Below are 24,430 nucleotides of genomic sequence, written 5' to 3' on the forward strand. Positions count from 1 at the left end.
GCCAGTCCCTGCCCAGCCTATATCAGTGCTTGGGTTTGCCCTGAGCCAGCTGCAGGACCTTGCCCTTGGTCTTGTTGAGGTTGTCATGGGCTCAGCACTGCAGCCTGTCCAGGTCCCTCTGGATGGATCCTTCCCTCCAGCTGTCAGCAGCACCACACAGCTTGGTGTCATCAGCAACCCTGCTGAGGGTGCACTCAGTGCCACTGTCCCTGGCACCGACACAGATGTTGAACAAGACTGGTCCAGTACTGATCCCTGAGGGACTCCACTTGTCCCTGGCCTCCACTTGGACATGGACCATTGACAGCCACTCTTTGAGTGTGGCCCTCAAGCCAGTTCTGTATCACTGAATGCTCCTTCCATGGAACCCATCCTGCACCAGGATGTGGTGCAGGACAGCGCCAAAGGCTTTGCTCCGGTCCAGATTGAAATCCTCTCCCTACCTGAAGCTAGTGAGGAGCAGAATCTTCCTCTTTTGAAGTCCAGTTTAGACAACTAAAGCCTCCTAAATTAATCCTCAGTATGAAGGTGTCTCAGATGCTAAAATGGGCAACAGCAGCATCTTTATTTCCCCTGGGGCGAACTCGCCCCCGCCACTCGCCAGCTGGCTCGGGTGAGCTGACCTCTGCATTCCCTCTCCTGCAAGCCCTCAGATGCAGAACAAGTGCAACCATTTTCTTTACATGGCTGTGAAAGCTGGCCCATCAAAGGTGGACGTTTTCAAATGGAGATTTTCCAGGCAGGAAGCATTTAATCCCTATCCTTTCAGCCTTGCTTTCAGCTTTCTTACAATTCAATCTTCCAGCAGGGCTCTGCGACTTCACTTCTCACTTGTTTTCAGCCCCCTTCCAGAAATTGGCCTAAATTAGCACTTTGAGTTCTTTTAGTTCTTTTTTTGGGTTGGGTTTTTGGTGGTTTTTTTTGGTGTGGGGTTCCCCCCCCCCACCCCCCACAAGACAATGCATTTGATTTAGCTCTTTCCAACCAGGGGATTTTGCTGCTTGTGAATATCAGCTATTGTCATCAGCCCCTCTTAAGCTATAAAATCAAAATGAAGCTGTAGAGGGTTCCAAACAAGAAGGCAGTGCATGAGAAGGAACTGCTTCATTAAGCCTGGCCCCATGCTTTGTTCAGCTCTCCTCTAGCCATCAGCTGAACACCTCCAGGTACTAAATATTTTCCTTCTGCTCGTGAAAACAAGACAAGTTGGAAGCATCCAATAAAACCCAAGAGAGGAGGCAGCACTTCATCTGCTGGAGGGGGGATGTGAAGAGCTACAGAGAGTCACAGAATCAGAGAGTGCTAGAATCATAGAGCCCTAGAATCATAGAGCCACAGAGTCCTAGAATCATAGAATCACAGAGTCCTAGAATCATAGAATCACAGAGTCCTAGAACCACAGAGTAATAGAATCATAGAATCCTAGAGTCCTAGAATCATAGAGTCATAGAATCAGAGTCATAGAATCCTAGAGTCCTAGAATCATAGAGTCATAGAATCAATCATTGAGTCATAGAGTCATAGAATCATAGAGCCATAGAGTCATAGAGTCATAGAATCATTGAGTCATAGAATCATAGAGCCATAGAGCCATAGTCATACAATCAGAGCCATAGAGTCCTAGAATCATAGAGCCATAGTCATAGAATCATTGAGTCATAGAATCACAGAGCCATAGAGTCATAGAATCAGAGCCATAGAGTCCTAGAATCATAGAGTCCTAGAATCATAGAGCCATAGTCATAGAATCATTGAGTCATAGAATCACAGAGCCATAGAGTCATAGAATCAGAGCCATAGAGTCATAGAATCATAGAGTCATAGAATCATAGAGCCATAGAGTCATAGAATCAGAGCCATAGAGTCATAGAATCATAGAGTCATAGAATCATAGAGCCATAGAGTCATAGAGTCATAGAATCAGAGCCATAGAGTCCTAGAATCATAGAGTCCTAGAATCATAGAGCCATAGTCATAGAGTCATAGAATCATAAAATCATTGAGTCATAGAATCATAGAGCCATAGAGTCATAGAATCATAGAATCAGAGCCATAGAGTCCTAGAATCATAGAGTCCTAGAGTCATAGAATCAACCAGGTTGGAAAAGACTTCACAGATCATCAAGTTCAACCTATGACCTAACACCTAACCCCTCCTGACAACTAAACCATGGCTCCAAGTGCCACATCCAAGCCTTTCTTGAACACATACAGGGCAACCTGAGAGGGGATCTGCTCAATGCTCAGCAAGAGCTGGGTTGGGGGGCAGAGGATGGGGCCAGGCTCTTCTCAGTGGTGCCCAGGGCCAGGACAAGGGAAGATAGGCACAAACTGGAACCCAGAAGGTTCCACCAGAACAGGAGGAGAAACTTTGTTGTGAGGGTGCTGGAGGTTCCACCTAAATGCAAGGCTGAATTCCTTTGCTGTGAGGGTGCCAGGCAGGCTGCCCAAAGAGGTTGTAGAGTCTCCTTGTGTGGAGACCTTCCAAAGCCAGCTGGGCATTGTGCTGCTGGGCAGGCTGCTGGGTTGGAGTGGGTGCTCAGCAGCTCTGTTGCCCTTCTCTGGACACGCTCCAGCACCTCAATGTCTCTCCCTGCTTCTAACTCCTTTTCTACTTCTGCTTGGCCTAGTTTCACTCCTACAGCTGACACTTCTTCAAAGAAAGGAAAAAATAGAGTGTGGGAAGAGGCTGAGAGAGAAAAATGAATAGCAAAGCATTTAAAACCACCCCAAAAGGGGACATGCTCTGCATTAAAGCCATTTGATATTTCATTAGCACACTTTGCTGTTCCTCACTGTTACAAAGGTATCTGGAGAAGGTTCTTTACATTTCCCCCCTCGTTCAGCTTTACCTCCTTGGCTTTTGTGGTGAGCTGTTCAATCAGCAGTTCTTTCTGCTTCATCCTGGGATGTCTTCAATGACAAAGGTCATGTTGTAAATAGAAATGCCCCCTTAGATACTAACAAGGCCTGTGTCCCTTCCATTGTCCTTCTGCACTTCAAATGCTTTTTATTTTCCTTAGAAATGTCCATCAGCTGCCTGCTGAGTGTATAAAAACCCTGTGCAGAGGATTTATCATCAAATTTAAGGTGGGACAGAACTGCTTTGGTTCTGTGTTAGCTCTCAACTCACCTGAAAGCCATCTTAGAACCTCCCAGGGTGGTTTTCCCCAGGTTGGGTGTCAAGAGGCTGGGGCCAGACTCTTCTCAGTGGTGCCCAGGGACAGGGCAAGGGGTAATGAACACAAACTGGCCATGAGGGACACTACAGCAAAGGATGGGGAATGTGGAAGTACTAGAGAGAGTCCAGTGGAGGCAACATAGATGCTGAGGGACCTGGAGCAACTCTGTGAGGAGGAAAGGCTGAGAGCCCTGGGGCTGTTGAGCCTGCAGAAGAGCAGCCCCAGAGGGGAGCTGAGCAATGCTCAGCAACAGATAAAGGACCTGTGGGGGGCAAGAGGCGGGGGCCAGACTCTTCTCAGTGGTGCCAAGAGACAGGGCAAGGGGCAGTGGGCACAAACTGGAACCCAGGAGGAGAAACTTGCTTGGTAGGAGGGTGCTGGAGGTCTGGAGCAGGCTGCCCAGAGAGGCTGTGGAGTCTCCTTGTGTGGAGAGCTTCCAAAGCCAGCTGGGCATTGTGCTGCTGGGCAAGCTGCTGTGGGTGCCCTGCTTTAGCAGGGGGGAAGTTGGACTCCATGATCTCCAAAGATCCTTTCCAACTCCATTATGCTGGGGTTTGTTACATTAAATGAGTAACTGATTCTAGAAGCAGTTGTGGACACAGTTCTGATGCCATATCTTTGGTGGCATTAGTAGGCAAGGGATGCTGGCAGGGAAAGTTTTGCTCCTTGGGAAGCCTCTAAGTCCAGAGCTGTTCCCATTTCCTCTCACTTTTTGAACATTAAGTGGACTTGACAAAGGGTTTTGATCAGATTATAACATTTCAGCAAGGATATTTAGCATGTCAGATGTCATTAGCTTTAATCAGAGCAAAAGCAAGATGCTGACCACGGCCTGTCACGCAGAGACCCAGGAGAGGGGCTGCTTCGGTCACGCCACCAAGGGACAAGGCTGCAGCACTGGAGAGGGCTTGATGTGTCCTTTGGGTTTAGACACAGATTCAGAGAATGCTAGAAAGGCTTGGGTTGAAGGGACCTCAAAGGTCGTGTGGTTCCAACCCCCCTTCCACCAGCCCAGGTTGCTCAAGACCTCATCCAACCTGGCACTGAACACCTCCAGGGAGGGAGCATCCACAACATCCCTGGGCAAACTGTTCCAGGGTCTCATCGCCCTCACTGGAAAGGATTTCTTCCCAATCTTCAGTTTAAATCTCCCCTCTTCCACTCAAAGGCACTGCTCTTCATCCTACCACAACAAGCCCTTGTCAGAAGTCCTTTCCCAGCTCTTATGTAGCCCCCTTCAGGTGTTGGAAGGCTGCCCTGTGTTCTCCCTGGAGGCTTGTCTTCTCCAGGCTGAACAGCCCCAACTCATTCAAGGATAATCAGTGGGTTTGCACCTCCTTTGCAAGGCTTCACTGAATACAGAACACAGAATGAACCATGTTGGAAAGTACCTCAGAGATCACTGAGTCCAACCTCTCACCCAACACCATCTAATCAACTCAACCATGGCACCAAGTGCCTCAGCCAGGCTCTTCCTAAACACCTCCAGGGATGGGGACTCCACCACCTCCCTGGGCAGCACATCCCAATGGCCAATCTCTCTTGCTGGGAAGAATTTCTTCCTCACATCCAGCCTGAACCTCCCCTGGCACAGCTTGAGATTAAAACCTTTTTTGTTGTCAGGATACTAAGCAGTGTGTTCCAGACCTGCCCAGCAGCAGGGGGTATATATTCCACATCTTTTTTCAAGCCTTGGTGATGAAAAAGGTGACCCCCACCCAAGGAAGAGTGCCAGAGCTTGGTCTCTAATGCACTCTAAGGCTGTTTCATAGAATCATAGAATTGTCAGGGTTGGAAGGGACCTCAAGGCTCAGCCAGTCCCAACCCCCCTGCCATGGCCAGGGACACCTCACACCACAGCAGGTTGCTCACAGCCACCTCCAGCCTGGCTGCAAACACCTCCAGGCAGGAGGCTGCCACCACCTCCCTGGGCAACCTGTGCCAGGCTCTCACCACCCTCCTGGGGAACAACTTCTTCCTCACATCCAATCTCAATCTCCCCATTTCTAGTTTTGCTCCATCCCCCCCAGTCCTATCCCTCCCTGACACCCTCAAAAGTCCCTCCCCAGCTTTCTTGGAGCCCCCTGCAGATCCTGGAAGGCCACAATGAGGTCTCCTTTGAGCCTTCTCCTCTCCAGACTGCACAACCCCAACTCCCTCAGTCTGTGCTCACAGCAGAGCAGCTCCAGCCCTCTGCTCCTCCTGGTGGCCCTTCTCTGGACACCTTCCAGCACCTCCTTCCTGGCACAGAGGCTCCAGAGCTGGACACAGAGCTCCAGCTGTGTTGTCACCACTCTGTTAACATCACCCCAAACAAAAACCCCAACCAAACTAACTTTGCAACATGGGATGCCTTTTTTTTCTCCTTTCTTTCTTTTTTTCTTGTTATCCTGACAAACTGACAGCCTAACACCAGAGGAGCTGAAATGAGAGGAAATCCAATGACAAATAAAGCCCTGAGAAATCACAGTAATCACAGTGATCAGGGTGACAGGTGGCAGGAAGCTCAATAAAATGTGCTGCTGCTTGCTCGGGGATCAGAGCTCCACAAGAAACCCTGGCAAGGTGGAAATGATGGAGATGAATAACCAAAGTAATGACTGTCTCACCTCTCCCAGGACAGAACAACTGTGAGAACAGAATAGCATAGAGTAGGATAGGATAGAATAGAGTAGCATAGAGTAGGATAGAATAGAATAGAGTAGCATAGAGTAGAATAGAATAGAATAGAGTAGAATAGAGTAGCATAGCATAGCATAGCATAGAATAGGAGTAGGATAGAATAGAGTAGCATAGTGTAGGATAGAATAGAATAGAATAGAATAGAATAGAATAGAATAGAATAGAATAGAATAGAATAGAATAGAATGCAGTAGAATAGAATAGAATAGGAGTAGGATAGAATAGAGTAGCATAGAGTAGGATAGAGTAGGATAGAATAGAATAGAATAGAATAGAATAGAATAGAATAGAATAGAATAGAATAGAATAGAATGCAGTAGAATAGAGTAGCATAGCATAGAATAGAATAGAATAGGAGTAGACTAGACTAGACTAGACTAAACCAGATTGGAAAAGACCTCAGAGATCCTCAAGTCCAACCTCTCACCCAACACCATCTAATCAACTCAACCATGGCACCAAGTGCCTCAGCCAGGCTCTTCCTAAACACCTCCAGGGATGGGGACTCCACCACCTCCCTGGGCAGCACATCCCAATGGCCAATCTCTCTTGCTGGGAAGAATTGCTTCTTAACCTCAAGCCTAAACCTCCCCTGGCACAGCTTGAGACTGTGTCCTCTTGTTCTGGTGCTGGGTGCCTGGGAGAAGAGCCCAACCCCCAGCTGGCTACAACCTCCCTTCAGGGAGCTGGAGAGAGCAAGAAGGTCTCCCCTGAGCCTCCTCTTCTGCAGGCTAAGCAACCCCAGCTCCCTCAGCCTCTCCTCCCAGGGCTGTGCTCCAGACCCCTCCCCAGCTTTCTTGCCCTTCTCTGGACACCTTCCAGCACCTCAACATCTTTCCTAACCTGAGGAGCCCAGAACTGGACACAGCTTGGATCGACAGGATGGTGATGAGGCATTCAGGGAGGGAATAACAGAGCCCCTAGTTTGGGCAGCCAGATAAATCATAGGATTGTTTAGGTTGGAAAAGACCTCCCAGATCATCCAGTTCAGCTGTCAACCCATCCCCTCCATAGAAACATCCACAGCTTTCTTGAACACCTCCGGGGATGGTGACTCCACCACCTCCCTGGGCAGCACATTCCAGTGCCTGACCACTCTTGCACAGAAGGAATTGCTCCTCATCTATGGTTTGTTCCAATCTAAACCTCCCTTACCACAATTCAGGCCATTTCCTCTTGATGTTGAGAGAAGAGACCAACCCCCACCTGGCTCCAGTCTCCTTTCAGGGAGCTGTGGAGAGCCAGAAGGTCTCCCCTCAGTCTCCTCCAGGCTGAACAACCCCAGTTCCTTCAGCTGCTCCTCACTGACCCTGTTCTCCAGACCCATCACCAGCTTTGTTGCCCTTCTCTGAACACACCCCAGCCCCTCAATGTCCATCTTGGTGTGAGAGCCCCAAAACTAAACCCAGAATTCAAGGTTTGTTCTACTCAGTGCCCAGCAGAAGGACAGTCACTGCTCAGGTCCCACTGGCCACACTTGCTGATCCAGACCAGGATGTTGGTGGCCTTCTTGGCCACCTATGCACATGCTGGCTGATGTGCAGCTAATCTACAACCAACCTCTGTGTTGAGGTTCTTTCCCTTGTCTCTTAGTTTTTCCTCCATCTACTGTCAGTTGGTCTCTTCCCCCAGGCAAGCAGCACCAGAACAAGAGGACACAGTCTCAAGGTGCTCCAGGGGAGGTTTAGGCTGGAGGTGAAAAGAAAGTGCTGAGTACTAGCTTGATTAATATTCTTGGGACACAAAGGTGTTACTGTGTCACAAGTTGCAGTGATCTAGATTTCACTTGGTGCTCTCCTTAAAGCATTGAGAAAGGATCTGGAAACCTGAAATTCAGCTGTGCCAGGGGACATTTAGGATGGAGCTGAGGAGAAAGTTCTTCCCAGAAAGAGGAACTGGCCATTGGAATGGAATGTGCTGCCCAGGCAGGTGGTGGATCCCCATCCCTGGAGGTGTTCACTAAAGGCTTGGATGTGGCACTTGGAGCCATGGTTGATTTGTCAGGAGGTGTTAGGTAATAGGTTGAACTTGATGACTTCTGAGGTCTTTTCCAACCTGGTTGATTCTATAATGGGAGAAGCTGCCTGAAGACACTTTGGACTCTGCTGAACAGCCCTTTCCCAAGAGCCTCCCAGGTCACAAAGCAGCTCATTGGACTTCACTCCAAGGTGGCAGAGCTAAGACCCTCCGGACCAGAGAGCGAAGGATCATTTCGTGCAGATTATCCCTTGCCTGCAGGGCTCAGAGGATGGAAATTTCAGGCTTCTAATGGAAATTCAGCTGCAGCCAGGACTGTAAAGCAACCTCCAACGCTGCAGAATTCTGAGCTTCAGCTGAGTGCAGCCCTGTTCTACCTCAGATGAAACGCTCCTGATTTGCATCCGCGCCGCTCGCCTGCGAACGCACACATTTGCCACGATTTAAGTCTTTTAAGGAAGGGGAAAAGCCATTTGTAGGTATTTTAGAGAGAGGGAGAGAGAGCCCCTGCAGCTCCTCTGAGTGCTGAGAGAGGTACAAACGTGGGAGGAATTCAATGAATGGCTAAACCCCACAAATCCAGGAGAAAACATGCTGATCAGTCATTAATGGTGCATTAAGCGCATAATCCCAGCGTGGTGGGGTGGGAAGGGATCTCTGGAGATCATGCAGTCCAGCCTCCTCTGCTAAAGCAGGGCACCCACAGGACCCTGACCAGGATCAAAATATCCAGGGGGATTTGGGATCTCTCCAGACAAGGAGACTCCACAACCTCTCTGGGCAGCCTGCTCCAGGGCTCCAGCACCCTCGCAAAAAACAACTTTCTCCTCTCGTTCAGGTGGAGCCTCCTGGGCTCCAGTTTGTGCCTTTGCCCCTTGTCCCTTGTCTGGGAACCACTGAGAAGAGTCTGGCCCCAGCCTCTTGCACCCCACAGGTCCTTCAGCTCTTGCTGAGCATTGCTCAGCTCCCCTCTGGGGCTGCTCTTGTCCAGGCTCCCCAGCCCCAGGGCTCTCAGCCTTTCCTCCTCACAGAGCTGCTCCAGGCCCCTCAGCAGCTTTGAAGCTTCCACTGGACTCTCTGCAGCAGTTCCCTGTCTCTCTTGAACTGGGAAACTCAGAATTGGACCTGGGCCTCCAGCTTTGGCCTCAATAGGGCAGAGTAAAAGGGGAGATGAGCCTCTCTCCACTTGCTGGTCACACTCCATGCACCCCCACTTCCACCTCCAGGAAAAGTTTTGAGTCTTTTTCATAGAATCATAGAGTCAATAAGGTTGGAAAAGACCTCGGAGATCATCAAGTCCAACCTCTCACCCAAGACCTCATGGCTACTAAACCATGGCTTCAAGTGCCACATCCAATCCCTTTTTTGAACACCTCCAGGGATGGGGACTCCACCACCTCCCTGGGCAGCACATCCCAATGGCCAGTCTCTCTTGCTGGGAAGAACTTTCTCCTCACCTCCAGCCTAAACCTCCCCTGGCACAGCTTGAGGCTGTGTCCTCTTGTTCTGCTGCTGCTTGCCTGCGTGGGAGAAGAGACCAACCCCCACCTGGCTACAACCTCCCTTCAGGCAGTTGGAGAGAGCAAGAAGGTCTCCCCTGAGCCTCCTCTTCTCCAGGCTAAGCAACCCCAGCTCCCTCAGCCTCTCCTCCCAGGGCTGTGCTCCAGACCTCTCCCCAGCTTTGTTGTCCTTCTCTGGACACCTTCAAGTCTCTCAAAGTCCTTCTTACACTGAAGGGCCCAGAACTGGACACAGGTCTGCAGGTGTGGCCTAAGCAGTGCTGAGCACAGGGCAGAATGACTTCCCTGCTCCTGCTGGCCACAGCAACCTTTTTGTTGAGGTTTTGAGCAGGGACCAGGTGCTGACGGTGGTGGCACTCGCGAGTTCATTCAACAGCACGAAGTGACACCCGACTGGAGCCCTGGCAATTTAAGAGCCTAATGGATTGTCAGGTTGAGCTGGAAAGAGCTCCTTAGATGATTTTTAGAAGTCTTTTGCATATTTATTTTGCCCCACTTTAAATAAATTTGGGTGAGATTTATCTCGTTAGCTCCAAGCCTGAGTCCCTCCTGGCCTGATCGAGGAAACAAATTAGACTTTGCAAACACTGGGAAGACTAAATCAATACATTAATATTTAGGGGACATTAAGAAGGTTTATTAAACAGGGATAAAAAGGTAAAAAAAAAAAAAGGGGGGAGGAAAAAAAAAGGGCCTTGAGTGGTACTTTGGAAAATATTACCCATGATTAAAGCAAAAAAATGTGGCTTGCTGTGGCTGACTGAAGCTGTGACTCTCCTCTCCACAGATGACTGAATTGTTTGCCTGCATGCCCTCTAAAGTGGAGATCATGTGCAGAAAGGAGCTGACCAAATCAGAGGATCAGAGCTGTTAGGGTTGGGAAAGGCTTCTAAGGTCATTGAGTCCGACCTTCAACCCAGCACCACCATGGCCACCAAACCATTTCCCATCAAGGTGTCAGAGAATCAGTTGGAAGAGACCTCTGGCACCATCAAGTCCAACCATCATCCCAACACCTCCATGGCCACCAAACCATTTCCCATCAAGGTGTCAGAGAATCAGTTGGAAGAGACCTCTGGGACCATCAAGTCCAACCATCAACCCAACACCTCCATGGCCACCAAACCATTTCCCAGGAAGGTGTCAGAGAATCAGAGAACTTCTTCAGTTGGAAGAGACCTCCGAGACCATCAAGTCCAGCCATCATCCCAACACCTCCATGGCCACCAAACCATTTCCCATCAAGGTGTCAGAGAATCAGTTGGAAGAGACCTCTGGGACCATCAAGTCCAACCATCATCCCAACTTCTCCATGGCCACCAAACCATTTCCCATCAAGGTGTCAGAGTACCAATTGGAAAAGACCTCTGAGACCATCAAGTCCAACCATCATCCCAACACCTCCATGGCCACCAAACCATTTCCCATCAAGGTGTCAGAGAATCAGTTGGAAGAGACCTCTGAGACCATCAAGTCCAGCCATCATCCCAACACCTCCATGGCCACCAAACCATTTCCCATCAAGGTGTCAGAGAATCAGTTGGAAGAGACCTCTGGGACCATCAAGTCCAACCATCAACCCAACACCTCCATGGCCACCAAACCATTTCCCAGGAAGGTGTCAGAGAATCAGAGAATCAGTTGGAAGAGACCTCTGGGACCATCCAGTCCAACCATCAACCCAACACCACCGTGACCATTAAACCATGTCCCCAGGTGCCATGGCCACAGGTTTCTTGAACACCTCCAGGGATGGGGGCTCCATCTCCTCCCTGGGCAACCTGTGCCAGTGCCTGACCACTCTTGCAGCAAAGAAACTGTTCCTAATATCCAACCTAAATCTCCCCTGTGGTAACTTAAGGGCTTGGGAGAGGAGGCCAACCCCCATCCAGCTCCAACCTCCTTTCGGGGAGGTGTAGAGGGCCAGAAGGTCTCCCCTCAGCCTCCTTTTCCCCAGACTAAACACCCCCAGTTCCCTCAGCTGCAGCCTGTGCCAGTGCCTGACCACTCTTGCAGCAAAGAAATGGTTCCTAATCTCCAACCTAAACCTCCTCATTGTTAGGAAGACCACAGTCCAAGCCCCACTCTCCAACGCTGTGATCACTCCTATCCCACCACATTTGGCAGGAACCAACATCCAGAACACCAACCACTCTTCCCTGGACAGTCCACCAACCTTGTGATGGGGACCAACACCTTCCCCTCATCCTGCATTAAAACTCACACTTGGTTAAGTGATATTTGCCTACCATTGCAGAAGGGACCTCCCTTAGCTGGGGTGTTTGTTTCCCCTGCCTGGGATCAAATCAAGTGTATGAATGAGCAGAACAAAAGTCTCCCCAAGCCCTCATTTCACCCAGGTTAAATAAAGAAATCTCTTCCACATGGGTTTATATTCTCCTAATAAATGTCTTTAATTGCATCTCTATTGCTCCTGAAAGCAGCTTGGAGCCAAGTGGGGGCTGGTTGCTTCTCCCAAGGAACAAGCAACAGGACAAGAGGAAATTACTTCAGGTTGCACCAGGAAAGGTTTAGGTTGGACATGAGGAAAAATTTCTTCCCCCAAAGGATTGCCAAGGCCTGGCCCAGGCTGCCCAGGGCAGTGGTGAATTCCCCACCCCTGGAGGGGTTTCAAAGCCATAGAGATGTGGTGCTGAGGGCCATGGTTCAGTGGTGACCTGGCAGTGCTGGGTTAAGGGTTTGATTTGATGATCTTAATGGTCTCTTCCAACCAAAATCGCTCTCTGATTCTCTGACTCTAATGATCCTAATAGCCCTTCCTGGGTGGCTGAGGTCCTTCTGAACACTCTGTTCCAGACCCTCCCTCCATGGAGCCCAACTTGCCCTTTCCCCATACACCACAAGAGTATCACAACCACATCCTGACCCGTGGAGAGAATGGGAGGCTTTGAGCTCTGACCTGTCCCTCTGCCACAGAGCAAAACTCACTCTCAAGGGCACTGCTGAAGATATCTTAATACTTTTGTAAATGGAAAGGGAAACAGGGCTTGGAGGATGCAATTTAATCATTGGCAGAATAAATGTCAGATCAGAAAGAGCAGAAATTGCAACCTTTTGCTAGGAAAATGATGAGCAGCACGATGTGGTGAGAGGGGTTTCAGGCTTCAGGCTGGCAAACATCTGACAGGTAAATCATCTGCAGCTCATGACTTTGCAGATCAAGCATCTGGCACCAAGCTGGACTGACTTGATTACAAACTCCTACCTCCTAAACTTTTAATTAATTACTTTGCAAGTCTCACTTCACCTTAATAAGGTGACTGAAATAGAGTTTGCTGCATCATTGTCCTCTCTCTCATCTGTTGTGGTGGGTTTTTTCCCTTCCCTGGTGTAATTGCAGGCTAAGGACACATCAGGGCCTTTTTTTCTTTTAATCATAGAATGGGTTTGGATTGCAAAAGACATCAAGTGCAAATATAAACCATGTCCCCAAGTGCCATGGCCACGTGTTTCTTGAATACCCCCAGGGATGGTGACTCCACCACTGCCCTGGGCAGCCTCTTCCAATGCCAGACCACTCTTGCAGCCAAGAAATTGTTCCTTGTGTTCAACCTAAACCTCCCCTGGCACAACTTGAGGTTATTTCCTCTCATCCTGTTACCTGATGCTAAGAACAAGAGACCATCCCCACCTCACTCTAACCTCCTTTCAGGGAGTTGTTGAGAGCCACAGTGTGTCTCCTCAGCCTTCTCTTCTGCAGGCTAAACAACCCCAGTTCCCTCAGCTGCTCCTCTCCAGACCCTTCACCACCCTTGCTGCTTTTTAGATTTGTTAGAATAGAATAGAACTAACCAGGTTGGAAAAGACCTCTGAGATCATCAAGTCCAACCTCTCACCCAGCACCATCTAAGCAACTCAACCATGGCACCAAGTGCCTCAGCCAGGCTCTTCCTAAACACAAACAGGGATGGGGACTCCACCACCTCCCTGGGCAGCACATCCCAGTGACCAATCTCTCTTGCTGGGAAGAACTTTTTTCCTCAACTCCAGCCTGAACCTCCCCTGGTGCAGCTTGAGACTGTGTCCTCTTGTTCTGGTGCTGGGTGCTTGGGAGAAGAGACCAACCCCCACCTGGCTACTACCTCCCTTCAGGGAGTTGTAGAGGGCAAGAAGGTCTCCCCTCAGCCTCCTCTTCTGCAGGCTAAGCAACCCCAGCTCCCTCAGCCTCTCCTCCCAGGGCTGTGCTCCAGACCCCTCCCCAGCTTTCTTGCCCTTCTCTGGACACCTTCCAGCATCTCAACATCTTTCCTAACCTGAGGAGCCCAGAACTGGGCACAGGACTCCAGGTGTGGCCTAAGCAGTGCTGAGTACTAGCTTGATTAATTTTCTTGGGACACAAAGGTGTTACTGTGTCACAAGTTGCAGTGACCTAGATTTCACTTGGTGCTCTCCTTAAAGCATTGAGAAAGGATTTGAAAACCTGAAATTCAGCTGTGCCAGGGGACATTTAGGATGGAGGTGAGGAGAAAGTTCTTCCCAGAAAGAGGAACTGGCCATTGGAATGTGCTGCCCAGGCAGGTGGTGGAGTCCCCATCCCTGGAGGTGTTCAAGAAAGGCTTGGATGTGGCACTTGGAGCCATGGTTTAGTTGTCAGGAGGTGTTAGGGATTAGGTCATAGGTTGGACTTGATGATCTCTGAGGTCCTTACCAACCTGGCTGATTCTGTGATTCTATGATTTACCTTTAAGCCCTGCCAGAAATTCATGACTGCCTGTGGTCAACCTCCCCTGTGTCTGCTCGCTGTATCTGTGTATGGGGCAGGGGTGCTGCAGCTGCTCGTCCTCCTCACCCATGGTTACCTACTGCTCTGTGTCTTGCTCACTGAAATTAATCACTAAATCCCTCAAGCCCAGCATGTTTGGGTTGGAAGGGACCTCTGGAGATCACTCACTACAACCCCTCTGCTAAAGCAGGGGCACCCACAGCAGCTTGCCCAGCATCACAATGCCCAGCTGGGCTTGGAAGCTCTCCATTGAAAGAGACTCCCCAACCTCTGTGGGCAGCCTGCTCCAGGGCTCCTGCACCCTCACAACAAGGAATTTTCTCCTTCTGTTCAGGTGGAACCTCCTGGGTTCCAGTTTGTGCCTGTTGCCCTTGGTCCTCGCTCTGGGCTCCACTGAGAAGAGCCTGGCCCCATCCTCTTGCCCTGCCCCATTTGGGTATTGATCAGCATTGGTCTTTATTCCCTGAAAGGTTTCCATCAACACATTCAGAAACTGTCAGCCCAAGCTGCAGAGAAGACAACATTCAAAAGGAGAGCTCCTGGGCCTGTGTACAGAGGGACCTCACAAAGGAGAAAAGAGAGAAAGCTGGATTGCCACAGCGTTTGAAGTGGAGTTTCACAGCACACAGCTTTTGCAGTCTGGAGGCTGAGCCTATTTGGGATCTTTTGGCCATCCAGAAGTCTTCTCCTCGTTTAATTTGTGCCACAATGCACAGAGCCCAGCTCCTCCAGCTCTCCTCTTTCCAGGAGGAGAACATCTTCTTTCAACACCACTCCACAGAAGGCAGCCTGGAGGGCAGAGGAATTTGAAAAGGCTGCGACTTTGCTTTTAAATGTTCCTTTTTCTCCTGGTATTTGATGTGTGCTGCAGTGGCTCTGCTGCTGCTGCTGCTGCTGCTCAGCAATGCATTGTAAAAGGGAACCCAGCCCTGGAATGATGCTAGCTTGGCAGAAGAGCTGCTTTTGCCTTCATTCATTTCTCCCCCACAGCAGAAGTTGTTTCTAATCTGGAAACATAAAGCCACGAGCAACACTAAAAGGAAACCCAAAACTGCTTCCATAAAGTGTTGCTCTCTCATCCCTGCAAACCCTCCCCAGCAGGAGAGGCTCTGTCAGCTCACAGCACCAATTAGCTGGTTGATGGTCCCTGTAGAGGCTCAGACAGATCAATCTCCATCTCAAAGGGGGTATGAATATCTTTACTGATGGGCTGGATGGGGAGATTGAGCCCATCATCAGTAAATTTGCAGATGACACCAAGCTGGGGTCCCCTCTCACTCCCCCACCCCATGCTTTGCAGACTTCAGCAGCTTGCCCAGGATCACGATGTCTGGGTGGGTTTGGATTCTATCCAGAGACCATCTGGTCTGATAGACCATAATGATCTAAAGATCCACTGGTTAAGAACAATTTGAGAAGCAATTCATACAGCTTATTGCCTAGAAGCATAGAATGAAGCATAGAATGGCTTGGGTTGGAAGATCATCCAGTTCCAATGGCCCTGCTACAGGCAAGGACACCTTCCACCAGCCCAGACTGCTCAAGGCTTCATCTAACCTGGTCTTGAACACTGCCAAGGAAGGCACATCCAAAACCTTCCAGGGAAATCTCTTCCAGTGCCTCAGTGAGGTGTTTTGGTGGGACAGATGGGTTAATAGAGATGGAGGGGAGGGGATCCTGTCCCTCTGCTCTGCTCTGCTCTACTGAGAATCCCTCTGCAGTGCTGGGGCCAGCTCTGGAGTCCTCAGCACAGCAGGGACTTGGAGCCGCTGGAGTGAGGCCAGAGGAGGACACAGCAATGCTGGGAGGGCTGGAAGCCCTCTGCTGTGAGGCCAGGCTGAGAGTTCATAGTTGCAACCCCCATGCCATGGGCAGGGACACCTTGCCCTAGCCCAGGCTGCTCAAGGCCTCATCCAGCCTGGCCTTGAGCAGTGCCAGGGAAGGGGGCATGCAAAACCATCCTGGGAGATCCCTTCCAGTGCCTCAGTCAGGGCTTTGGGCGGGACAGATGGGTTAACACTGCTCACCATTTCGACTCTTCTGCTCTGCACTCCTTGCCTCATTACTCATAAAGATGCAAAGAGGATGATGTTAATGATGATTACAGCCAGGACTAATAAGTGAAAGCCTAAGGTTATGCTTTGCATCGCTGAAGATCCGGCGGCAACGGCGCGGAATTGGAACTCCTGAGCTGTTATTTCTCTGCACACTCCTCGTTAGCCTAATTGATTTCAAGCTCCTGTTTCTAGATTTCACACATGCAATTAATTCCCCATTTCTTATTTATTTGTATTTATTTATTATTGAGCCCCTTCCATGGAGGTATTAACGACGAGGGAGACAAGCACAAATACCAATGATTATCCCTGCCAAAACAACATCATAAATATTATCTGCAGAGCCAGCAGGGCCAGGGAGGGGATTCTGCCCCTCTGCTCTGCTCTGCTGAGACCACAGCTGCAGCTCTGGGGCCAGGTCTGGAGCCTCTGTGCCAGGAAGGATCTGGAGGTGCTGGAAGGTGTCCAGAGAAGGGCCACGAGGAGGAGCAGAGGGCTGGAGCTGCTCTGCCGTGAGCACAGACTGAGGGAGTTGGGGTTGTGCAGGCTGGAGAGGAGAAGGCTCCCAGGAGACCTCATTGTGGCCTTCCAGGATCTGAAAGGGGCTCCAAGAAAGCTGGGGAGGGACTTTTGAGGGTGTCAGGGAGGGATAGGACTGGGGGGGATGGAGCAAAACTAGAAATGGGGAGATTGAGATTGGCTGTGAGGAAGAAGTTGTTCCCCAGGAGGGTGGTGAGAGCCTGGCACAGGTTGCCCAGGGAGGTGGTGGAAGCCTTGTCCATGGGGGGGAAGAAGAAGGGGAAGGGGAGGGGAAGGGGAGGGGAAGGGGAGGGGAAGGGGAGGGGAAGGGGAGGGGAAGGGGAGGGGGAGGGGAGGGGAGGGGAGGGGAGGGGAGGGAAGGGAAGGGAAGGGAAGGGAAGGGAAGGGAAGGGAAGGGAAGGGAAGGGAAGGGAAGGGAAGGGAAGGGAAGGGAAGGGAAGGGAAGGGAAGGGAAGGGAAGGGAAGGGAAGGGAAGGGAAGGGAAGGGAAGGGAAGGGAAGGGAAGGGAAGGGAAGGGAAGGGAAGGGAAGGGAAGGGAAGGGAAGGGCCGTATTGGTGCATGGCTGCATACAAGGAAGGAAACAAACGAACAGACGTTTCAATCGGCTTAGGCAGCGTGTCTGGCGTGCCCAGCCCGGCGCCAGCGCGCAGCCCGGGGGCCGGCACGTACCTTGGACGGTGAGGTGCACCTGCATGGTGCGAGGGGTGTGCGAGGTCTGGACGGAGCAGGTGTAGGGCCCGTCGTCCGTCACGTCCACGTCCTGGATCTGCAGGCTGTACTCCCGCCGGTTGGCCGTGGCGATGGAGACGCGCGGGTCCACCGACCACTTGTCGCTGCCGGCGAAGATGATGCTCGACCGGTTCAGCCAGGCGCCTTTGGAAGCTCCATCCTCCAAGTAACACCTGGCAAAGGAGGGGAAGCCAGCAGCCTGAGAAGGGAGGAGCTTGGCAGCACTTCCCCAGCGACCCGCTCCAGGCTGAGCTCGGCAGGACCGCGGAAGGCGGCAGGTGGGAAGGGGCCCTCAAAGGCCATCTTGTCCAACCCCCCCTGCTGTCAGCAGGGAGGCCTCCGACTACGGCAGCTTGCCCAGGGCCACATCAGGTTTGACCTTGAACTCTCCTGGGGTGGAGTCTTGGTCACATCTATGGGCAGCCCATTCCAGCGTTCCACCACCCTCCCTGTGAAGAACTTCCTCCTGAAGTCCAACCTAAATCTCCCCTGCTCCAGTTTCAAACCATTGCCCCTCAGCCTGTCACCACAGATCCTTCTTAATAGTCCCTCCCCAGCCTTCCTGTAGGTCTCCTTCAGATATTGAAATGCTGTTCTAAGGTCTCTCTGGAGCCTTCTCTTCTCCAGTACTAACTCTCTTGTCCAGAGAAGGGCAAGAAAGCTGGGGAGGGGTCTGGAGCACAGCCCTGTGAGGAGAGGATGAGGGAGCTGAGGTTGTTTAGCCTGCAGAAGAGGAGGCTCAGGAGAGACCTTCTTGCTCTCTCCAACTCCCTGAAGGGAGGTTGTAGCCAGGTGGGGGTTGGTCTCTTCTCCCAGGCAACCAGCACCAGAACAAGAGGACACAGTCTCAAGCTGTGCCAGGGGAGGTTTAGGCTGGAGGTGAGGAAGAAATTCTTCCCAGCAAGAGAGATTGGCCATTGGGATGTGCTGCCCAGGGAGGTGGTGGAGTCCCCATCCCTGGAGGTGTTTAGGAAGAGCCTGGCTGAGGCACTTGGTGCCATGGTTGAGTTGATCAGATGGTGTTGGGTGAGAGGTTGGACTCAATGGTCTTGAAGGTCTTTTCCAACCTGGTTAATTCTATTCTATTCTATTCATTCCATTCCATTCCATTCCATTCCATTCCATTCCATTCCATTCCATTCCATTCCATTCCATTCCACTCTTTTCTATACTATTGTCTCCCATCATGTCCTCATAGGAGAGGTTCTCCACCCTTCTGATCATCTTGGTGGCCTTCTCTGGAACCCTCTCCAGCAGGTCCATGTCTCTCTTGTCTTGGGGGGTCCCAGAGCTGGACCCAGCACTGCAGGTGAGGTCTCACCAGAGCAGAGCAGAGTGGCAGAATCATCTGTCTCCATCCGCTGGCCACACTGCTTCTGATGGAGCCCAGGAAGCCACTGAACTTCTGGGCTGCCAGTATCACAGTCTCACAGTATAACTAAGGTTGGAAGAGACCCCAAGGATCATCAAGTCCAACCTGTGCCAACAGACCTCACAACTAGACCATGGCACCAAGTGCCACGTCCAATCTCCCCTTGAACACCTCCAGGGACGGCGACTCCACCACCTCCCTGGGCAGCACATCCCAATGACGAACGACTCGCTCAGTGAAGAACTTTTTCCTCACCTCGAGTCTAAACCTCCCCTGACACAGCTTGAGACTGTGTCCCCTTGTTCTGGTGCTGGTTGCCTGGGAGAAGAGACCAACCCCTTCCTGTCTACAACCACCTTTCAGGTAGTTGTAGAGGGCAATGAGGTCACCCCTGATCCTTCTCTTCTCCAGGCTAAACAATCCCAGCTCCCTCAGCCTCTCCTCATAGGGCTTGTGCTCGAGGCCTCTCCCCAACCTCGTTGCCCTTCTCTGGAAGTGCCCATTGCTGTCTCACATCAGGATTCTCATCCATCTGAGGTAGTTGGGGTTGTTCAGTCTGGAGAGGAGAAGGCTCAAAGGAGACCTCATTGTGGCCTGCCAGGTTCTGCAGGGGGCTCCAAGAAAGCTGGGAAGGGACTTTTGAGGGTGTCAGGGAGGGATAGGACTGGGGGGAATGGAGCAAAACTAGAAATGGGGAGATTGAGATTGGATGTGAGGAAGAAGTTGTTGCCCATGAGGGTGGTGAGAGCCTGGCACAGGCTGCCCAGGGAGGTGGTGGAAGCCTCCTGCCTGGAGGTGTTTGCAGCCAGGCTGGAGGTGGCTGTGAGCAACCTGCTGTGGTGTGAGGTGTCCCTGGCCATGGCAGGGGGGTTGGGACTGGCTGAGCCTTGAGGTCCCTTCCAACCCTGACAATTCTAAACCATTGCTCCTCAGGGTTTGATGGTCACCTTGACCAGATCTCAGTGACTACCACCACCCTCTGACCAAGAAGATGCTCTCCAGATCCCTTTACTTCCAAATTTTAGTGCAAAAATCCTCTTCCATAAAGACTTTGTTCTGAGCTGGGGATTGTTTTGTTGGTTGGTTGTGGTTTTTTTTCTGGGCTGTTGGTTTGGGTTTTGTGGGGGTTTTTTTTGCTGTTTTGTTTGCAGTTTCTCCAAAGAACAGCTGGAGAATGAACAAACCCTGCAGCTGTGAGGAGCTTGACAGCGTTTCTACACAATATCTTGGGGGCTTGAACATGAGAACCGGAGATTGTGATGGAATTCTGGGCTGAATGCACCACAAGGTGTCTGAAACCAATCAGCTGAGGAACACAAAGAACAAGGTATATACTGCAAAATCTAATTTGGAGCCTGTTTCCCCCATCTGCAGCATCAAAACCCAGCAGGAGGATTAAAGGTCACTGTTAATTGAAAATCCTGCCTCTCGATAAGCAACCAGGAGAAACAAGCCACCGAGGCACGGAGAAGCAGAAGCTCTGCTCAGGTGATGAGGAACTGCAGTGTGCTGCTCCTGGCAGCATCCTGCAGCAGCAATTAGGAAGCATCCCTCACTTCTCTCCCTGAATCTCACAATCCTCATGGTGGCGAAGGACTGAAGGGACCTCTGGAGATCACCCAGTCCAACCCCACCGCTAGACCAGGGCACCCACAGCAGCTTGCCCAGCAGCACAATGCCCAGCTGGGTCTGGAAGCTCTCCAGAGAAGGAGACTCCACAACCTCTCTGGGCAGCCTGCTCCAGGCCTCCAGCAGATAGAATAGAATAGAATAGGATAGAACAGAGCAGAACAGAATAGGATAGAACAGAACAGAACAGAACAGAACAGAACAGAATAGAATAGAATAGAATAGAATAGAATAGAATAGAATAGAATAGAACAGAATCGAATAGAACAGAATAGAATAGAATAGAATAGAATAGAATAGAATAGAATAGAATAGAACAGGATAGAATAGAACAGAACAGAACAGAACAGAATAGAATAGACTAGACTAGACTAGACTAGACTAGACTAGAATAGGATAGAATAGAATAGAATAGAATAGAATAGAATAGAATAGAATAGAATAGAATAGAATAGAATAGAATAGGATAGGATAGAACAGAACAGAACAGAATAAACCAGGTTGGAAGAGACCTTGAAGATCATCACATCCAAGCCCTCAACCAATCCAACCCACCTAATCAACTAACCCATGGCACCAAGCACCCCATCAAGCCTCCTCCAAAGAATTTTCTCTTCTAATTCAGGTGGAATCTCCTGGGTTGCAGTGTGTGTCTGTTGCTCCTTTTCCTGTCACTGGGCACTGCTGAGAAGAGTCTGGCCCCATCCTCTTGCCCTCCACCCTTTAGCTGTTGCTGAGGACTGAGAAGAGCTCCATTACTTGTTCACTGGGAGAAGAGACAGACCCCCAGCTGGCTCCAACTTCCTTCCAGGGAGTTGTAGAGAGCCAGAAGGTCTCCCCTCAGCCTCCTATTCTCCAGGCTAAATAATAATAATAATGTAAAGAAACCCAGCAAACATCAGAAGAGCACAGGACTGTATGATGCTAGGCCACACCCTGAGTCCTGTGTCCAGTTCTGGGTTCCTCAATTTAAGAAGAACATTGAGACACTTGAAGGTGTCCAGAGAAGGGCAAGGAAGCTGGGGAGGGGTCTGGAGCACAGCCCTGGGAGAAGAGGCTGAGGGAGCTGGGGTTGCTTAGCCTGCAGAAGAGGAGGCTCAGGGGAGACCTTCTTGCTCTCTCCAACTCCCTGAAAGGAGGTTGTAGCCAGGTGGGGGTTGGTCTCTCCTCCCAGGCAATCAGCACCAGAACAAGAGGACACAGTCTCAAGCTGTGCCAGGGGAGGTTTAGGGTGGAGGTGAGGAGAAAGTTCCTCCCAGCAAGAGAGATTGGCCATTGGGATGTGCTGCCCAGGGAGGTGGTGGAGTCACCATCCCTGGAGGTGTTCAAGGAAGGCTTGGATGTGGCACTTGGAGCCATGGCTTAGTTGTCAGGAGGTGTTAGGTATTAGGTGATAGGTTGGACTTGATGATCTCTGAGGTCTTTTCCATCCTTACTGATTCTATGATTGTATGTATGAGAAAGCAAGAAGAGTACAGACACTGGAGATGCTTCAAGTACCACCCTGACACAGAGAAGGAAATCCAGGAGTTTCAGGTAACAAACTGCAGGTGATGTGACATGAGTGAGCATCAGAAATGTGGAGAAGGAAGCAAGCAACTCTGAGGCCAACCACCTTGCCCACAGTTGGGTTTAAGGCCTTGAGCAGCCTGGTCTAGTGGCGGGTGTCCCTGCCCATGGCAGGGTGGGTTGAAGCAAGCTGATCTTTAAGGTCCCTTCCAGCCCAAACCTTTCAATGACTCTTGGAATCCATGAACTTCAGAGGCTGAAGGAAGGTAACACAAAGTGCAAGAGACTAGTGTGAGATTTTCAGTGGCTAACAAGGTATTTTCTGGATGAAGGAAAGCCAAGAGAAGAAGAGAGCACAGCAGGCCTCATCTCTTTGATAAAACATTAAAATAACCCAACTTTGGAACCCGTGGGGGGGGGAGAAAAATGGTGATTTCATGGCTTAAGCATGTGGTGGCATTGTCTAAGGGGAAGGGGGGGCTGGAAAATGACATCTCTTTCAGGAGGGTCTCTTTCAGGAGGAGGAAACTATGAAGCATCAGGCTGAAAGTCTTCAGAAACGGACCATGAATATCAACGTTCGGTTAATTAATGAAGCCAACAGGAGCTTGAAAGGGCTCTGAGAGAGGCTGAGGATGAGAAAGGATTATAAAAAAGTAAAGGGGGGTGAATTTATATAGGAGAGAATTGGGATGTGCCACAGGGAAGCAACACTTTGAGGAGGGCAAGCACGGCTGAGCTCTGCGCAGCCCTGCAGGGGCAGTTTGGAGGGGCTCGGTCCCTTTCTGCTCCTCTTTTGGAGGAGGCAAGGAGCCACTTTCAAAGCCTTCTGAATATTCTCAAACTGATTCTAATGAACAGCAGACTGGGGAGAAGCAGAGGCACCACTGATTCACTGATGTTGCTCAACAATGTGTTTCTTTCCTACTGGTGTTTCGGGACCAGCTGGAGACAGGCAGTGATAAATGAGTGCTTTTGGAGGTGGCCTGTGGTGTCAGTGAACATTTACTTGCTCACTTCGCTCCCTCGCTGTTTGTAGACACACATGACAGCCAAAAAACATTAGCACAGAAGGAAGGCACCTCTGGGGACCACCCACTCCAAACCCCCTGCTGAAGCAGGGGCACCCACAGCAGCTCCCCTAGGATCACAAGGGCCAGGTGGCTTTGGAAGCTCTCCAAAGGAGGAGGCTCCACAACCTCTCTGGGCAGCCTGCTCCAGGCCTCCAGCACCCTCACACCAAACGAGTTTCTCCTCCTGTTCAGGTGAAACATCCTGGGTTACATTTTGTACCCATTGCACGTTGCCCTGCTGCTGGGCACCCCTGAGAAGAATCTGGCCCCAGACTCTTACACCCCATAGATCCTTTAGCTCTTGTTGAGCGCTGAGCAGATCCCCTCTCAAGCTGCTCTTTTCCAGGCTCAACAGCCCCAGGGCTCTCAGCCTGTCCTTCTCACAGAGATGCTCCAGGCCCTTCAGCATCTTTCGAGTCTCCATGGGACTGTCTCCAATGATTCCCTGTCTCTCTTGAACTGTGACAACAAGAACTGCACCCAGTCCTCCTGCTAGGGTAGAGTGGAGGGAGAGAAAGTAGAGTAGAGTAGAGTAGAAGATGTAGGAAAGATGTTGAGTTGCTGGTAGGTGTCTAGAGAAGGCTAATGAGGCTGGGGAGGAGTACAGAGCACAGCCCTGGGAGGAGAGGCTGAGGGAGCTGGAGTTGCTTAGCCTGCAGAAGAGGAGGCTCAGGGGAGACCTTCTTGCTCTCTCCAGCTCCCTGAAGGGAGGTTGTAGCCAGGTGGGGGTTGGTCTCTTCTGCCAGGCAAGCAGCACCAGAACAAGAGGACACAGTCTCAAGCTGTGCCAGGGGAGGTTTAGGCTGGAGGTGAGGAAGAAATTCTTCCCAGCAAGAGAGATTGGCCATAGGGATGTGCTGCCCAGGGAGGTGGTGGAGTCACCATCACTGGAGGTGTTTAGGAAGAGCCTGGGTGAGGCACTTGGTGCCATGGTTGAGTTGATTAGCTGGAGTTAGGTGAGAGGTTGGACTTGATGATCTCTGAGGTCTTTTCCAATCTGGTTAATTCTGTAAAGTGGAGAAGAGCAGAAAGGAGTGTAGAGGCATGGAGTGGAGTAGAGTAGGAGTAGACTAGGGTAGAGTCAAGTAGAGTAGAGCAGAGCAGAGAACAATATGGTTGAGAAGAGTAGAGCAGAGCAGAGTAGAGTGGAGAAGTAGAGAGCACCATGGCTTCTTCCCACAAAGGAGAAAAACAGCACACAAAATGAACCCTTCCCTTCCAACCCAAACCATTCTGTGATTGAATGGAATGGAATGGAATGGAATGGAAGGGAACAGAACAGAATAGAATAGAATAGAATAGAATAGAATAGAATAGAATAGAATAGAATTAACCAGGTTGGAAAAGACCTCAGAGATCATCAAAACCAACCTCTCACCCAACACCATCTAAGCAACTCAACCATGGCCCCAAGT

The 24,430-nt window shown here is 50.6% G+C and overlaps 1 protein-coding gene across 2 annotated transcripts in view; it reads right to left on the reverse strand.

The window, feature by feature from the left end:
* NEGR1 (neuronal growth regulator 1) overlaps window positions 1–24,430 on the reverse strand; it is a 291,886-nt gene that overhangs the window by 139,421 nt on the left and 128,035 nt on the right. For both annotated transcript variants that reach the window (XM_054165418.1, XM_009910800.2), the window contains exon 2: window positions 17,373–17,605. In XM_054165418.1, the coding sequence (XP_054021393.1) occupies window positions 17,373–17,605 (233 nt within the window). The remainder of the gene's footprint in view (window positions 1–17,372; window positions 17,606–24,430) is intronic.

Source organism: Dryobates pubescens, chromosome 11 (genome assembly GCF_014839835.1).
Source record: "Dryobates pubescens isolate bDryPub1 chromosome 11, bDryPub1.pri, whole genome shotgun sequence".
NCBI lineage: Eukaryota > Metazoa > Chordata > Aves > Piciformes > Picidae > Dryobates > Dryobates pubescens.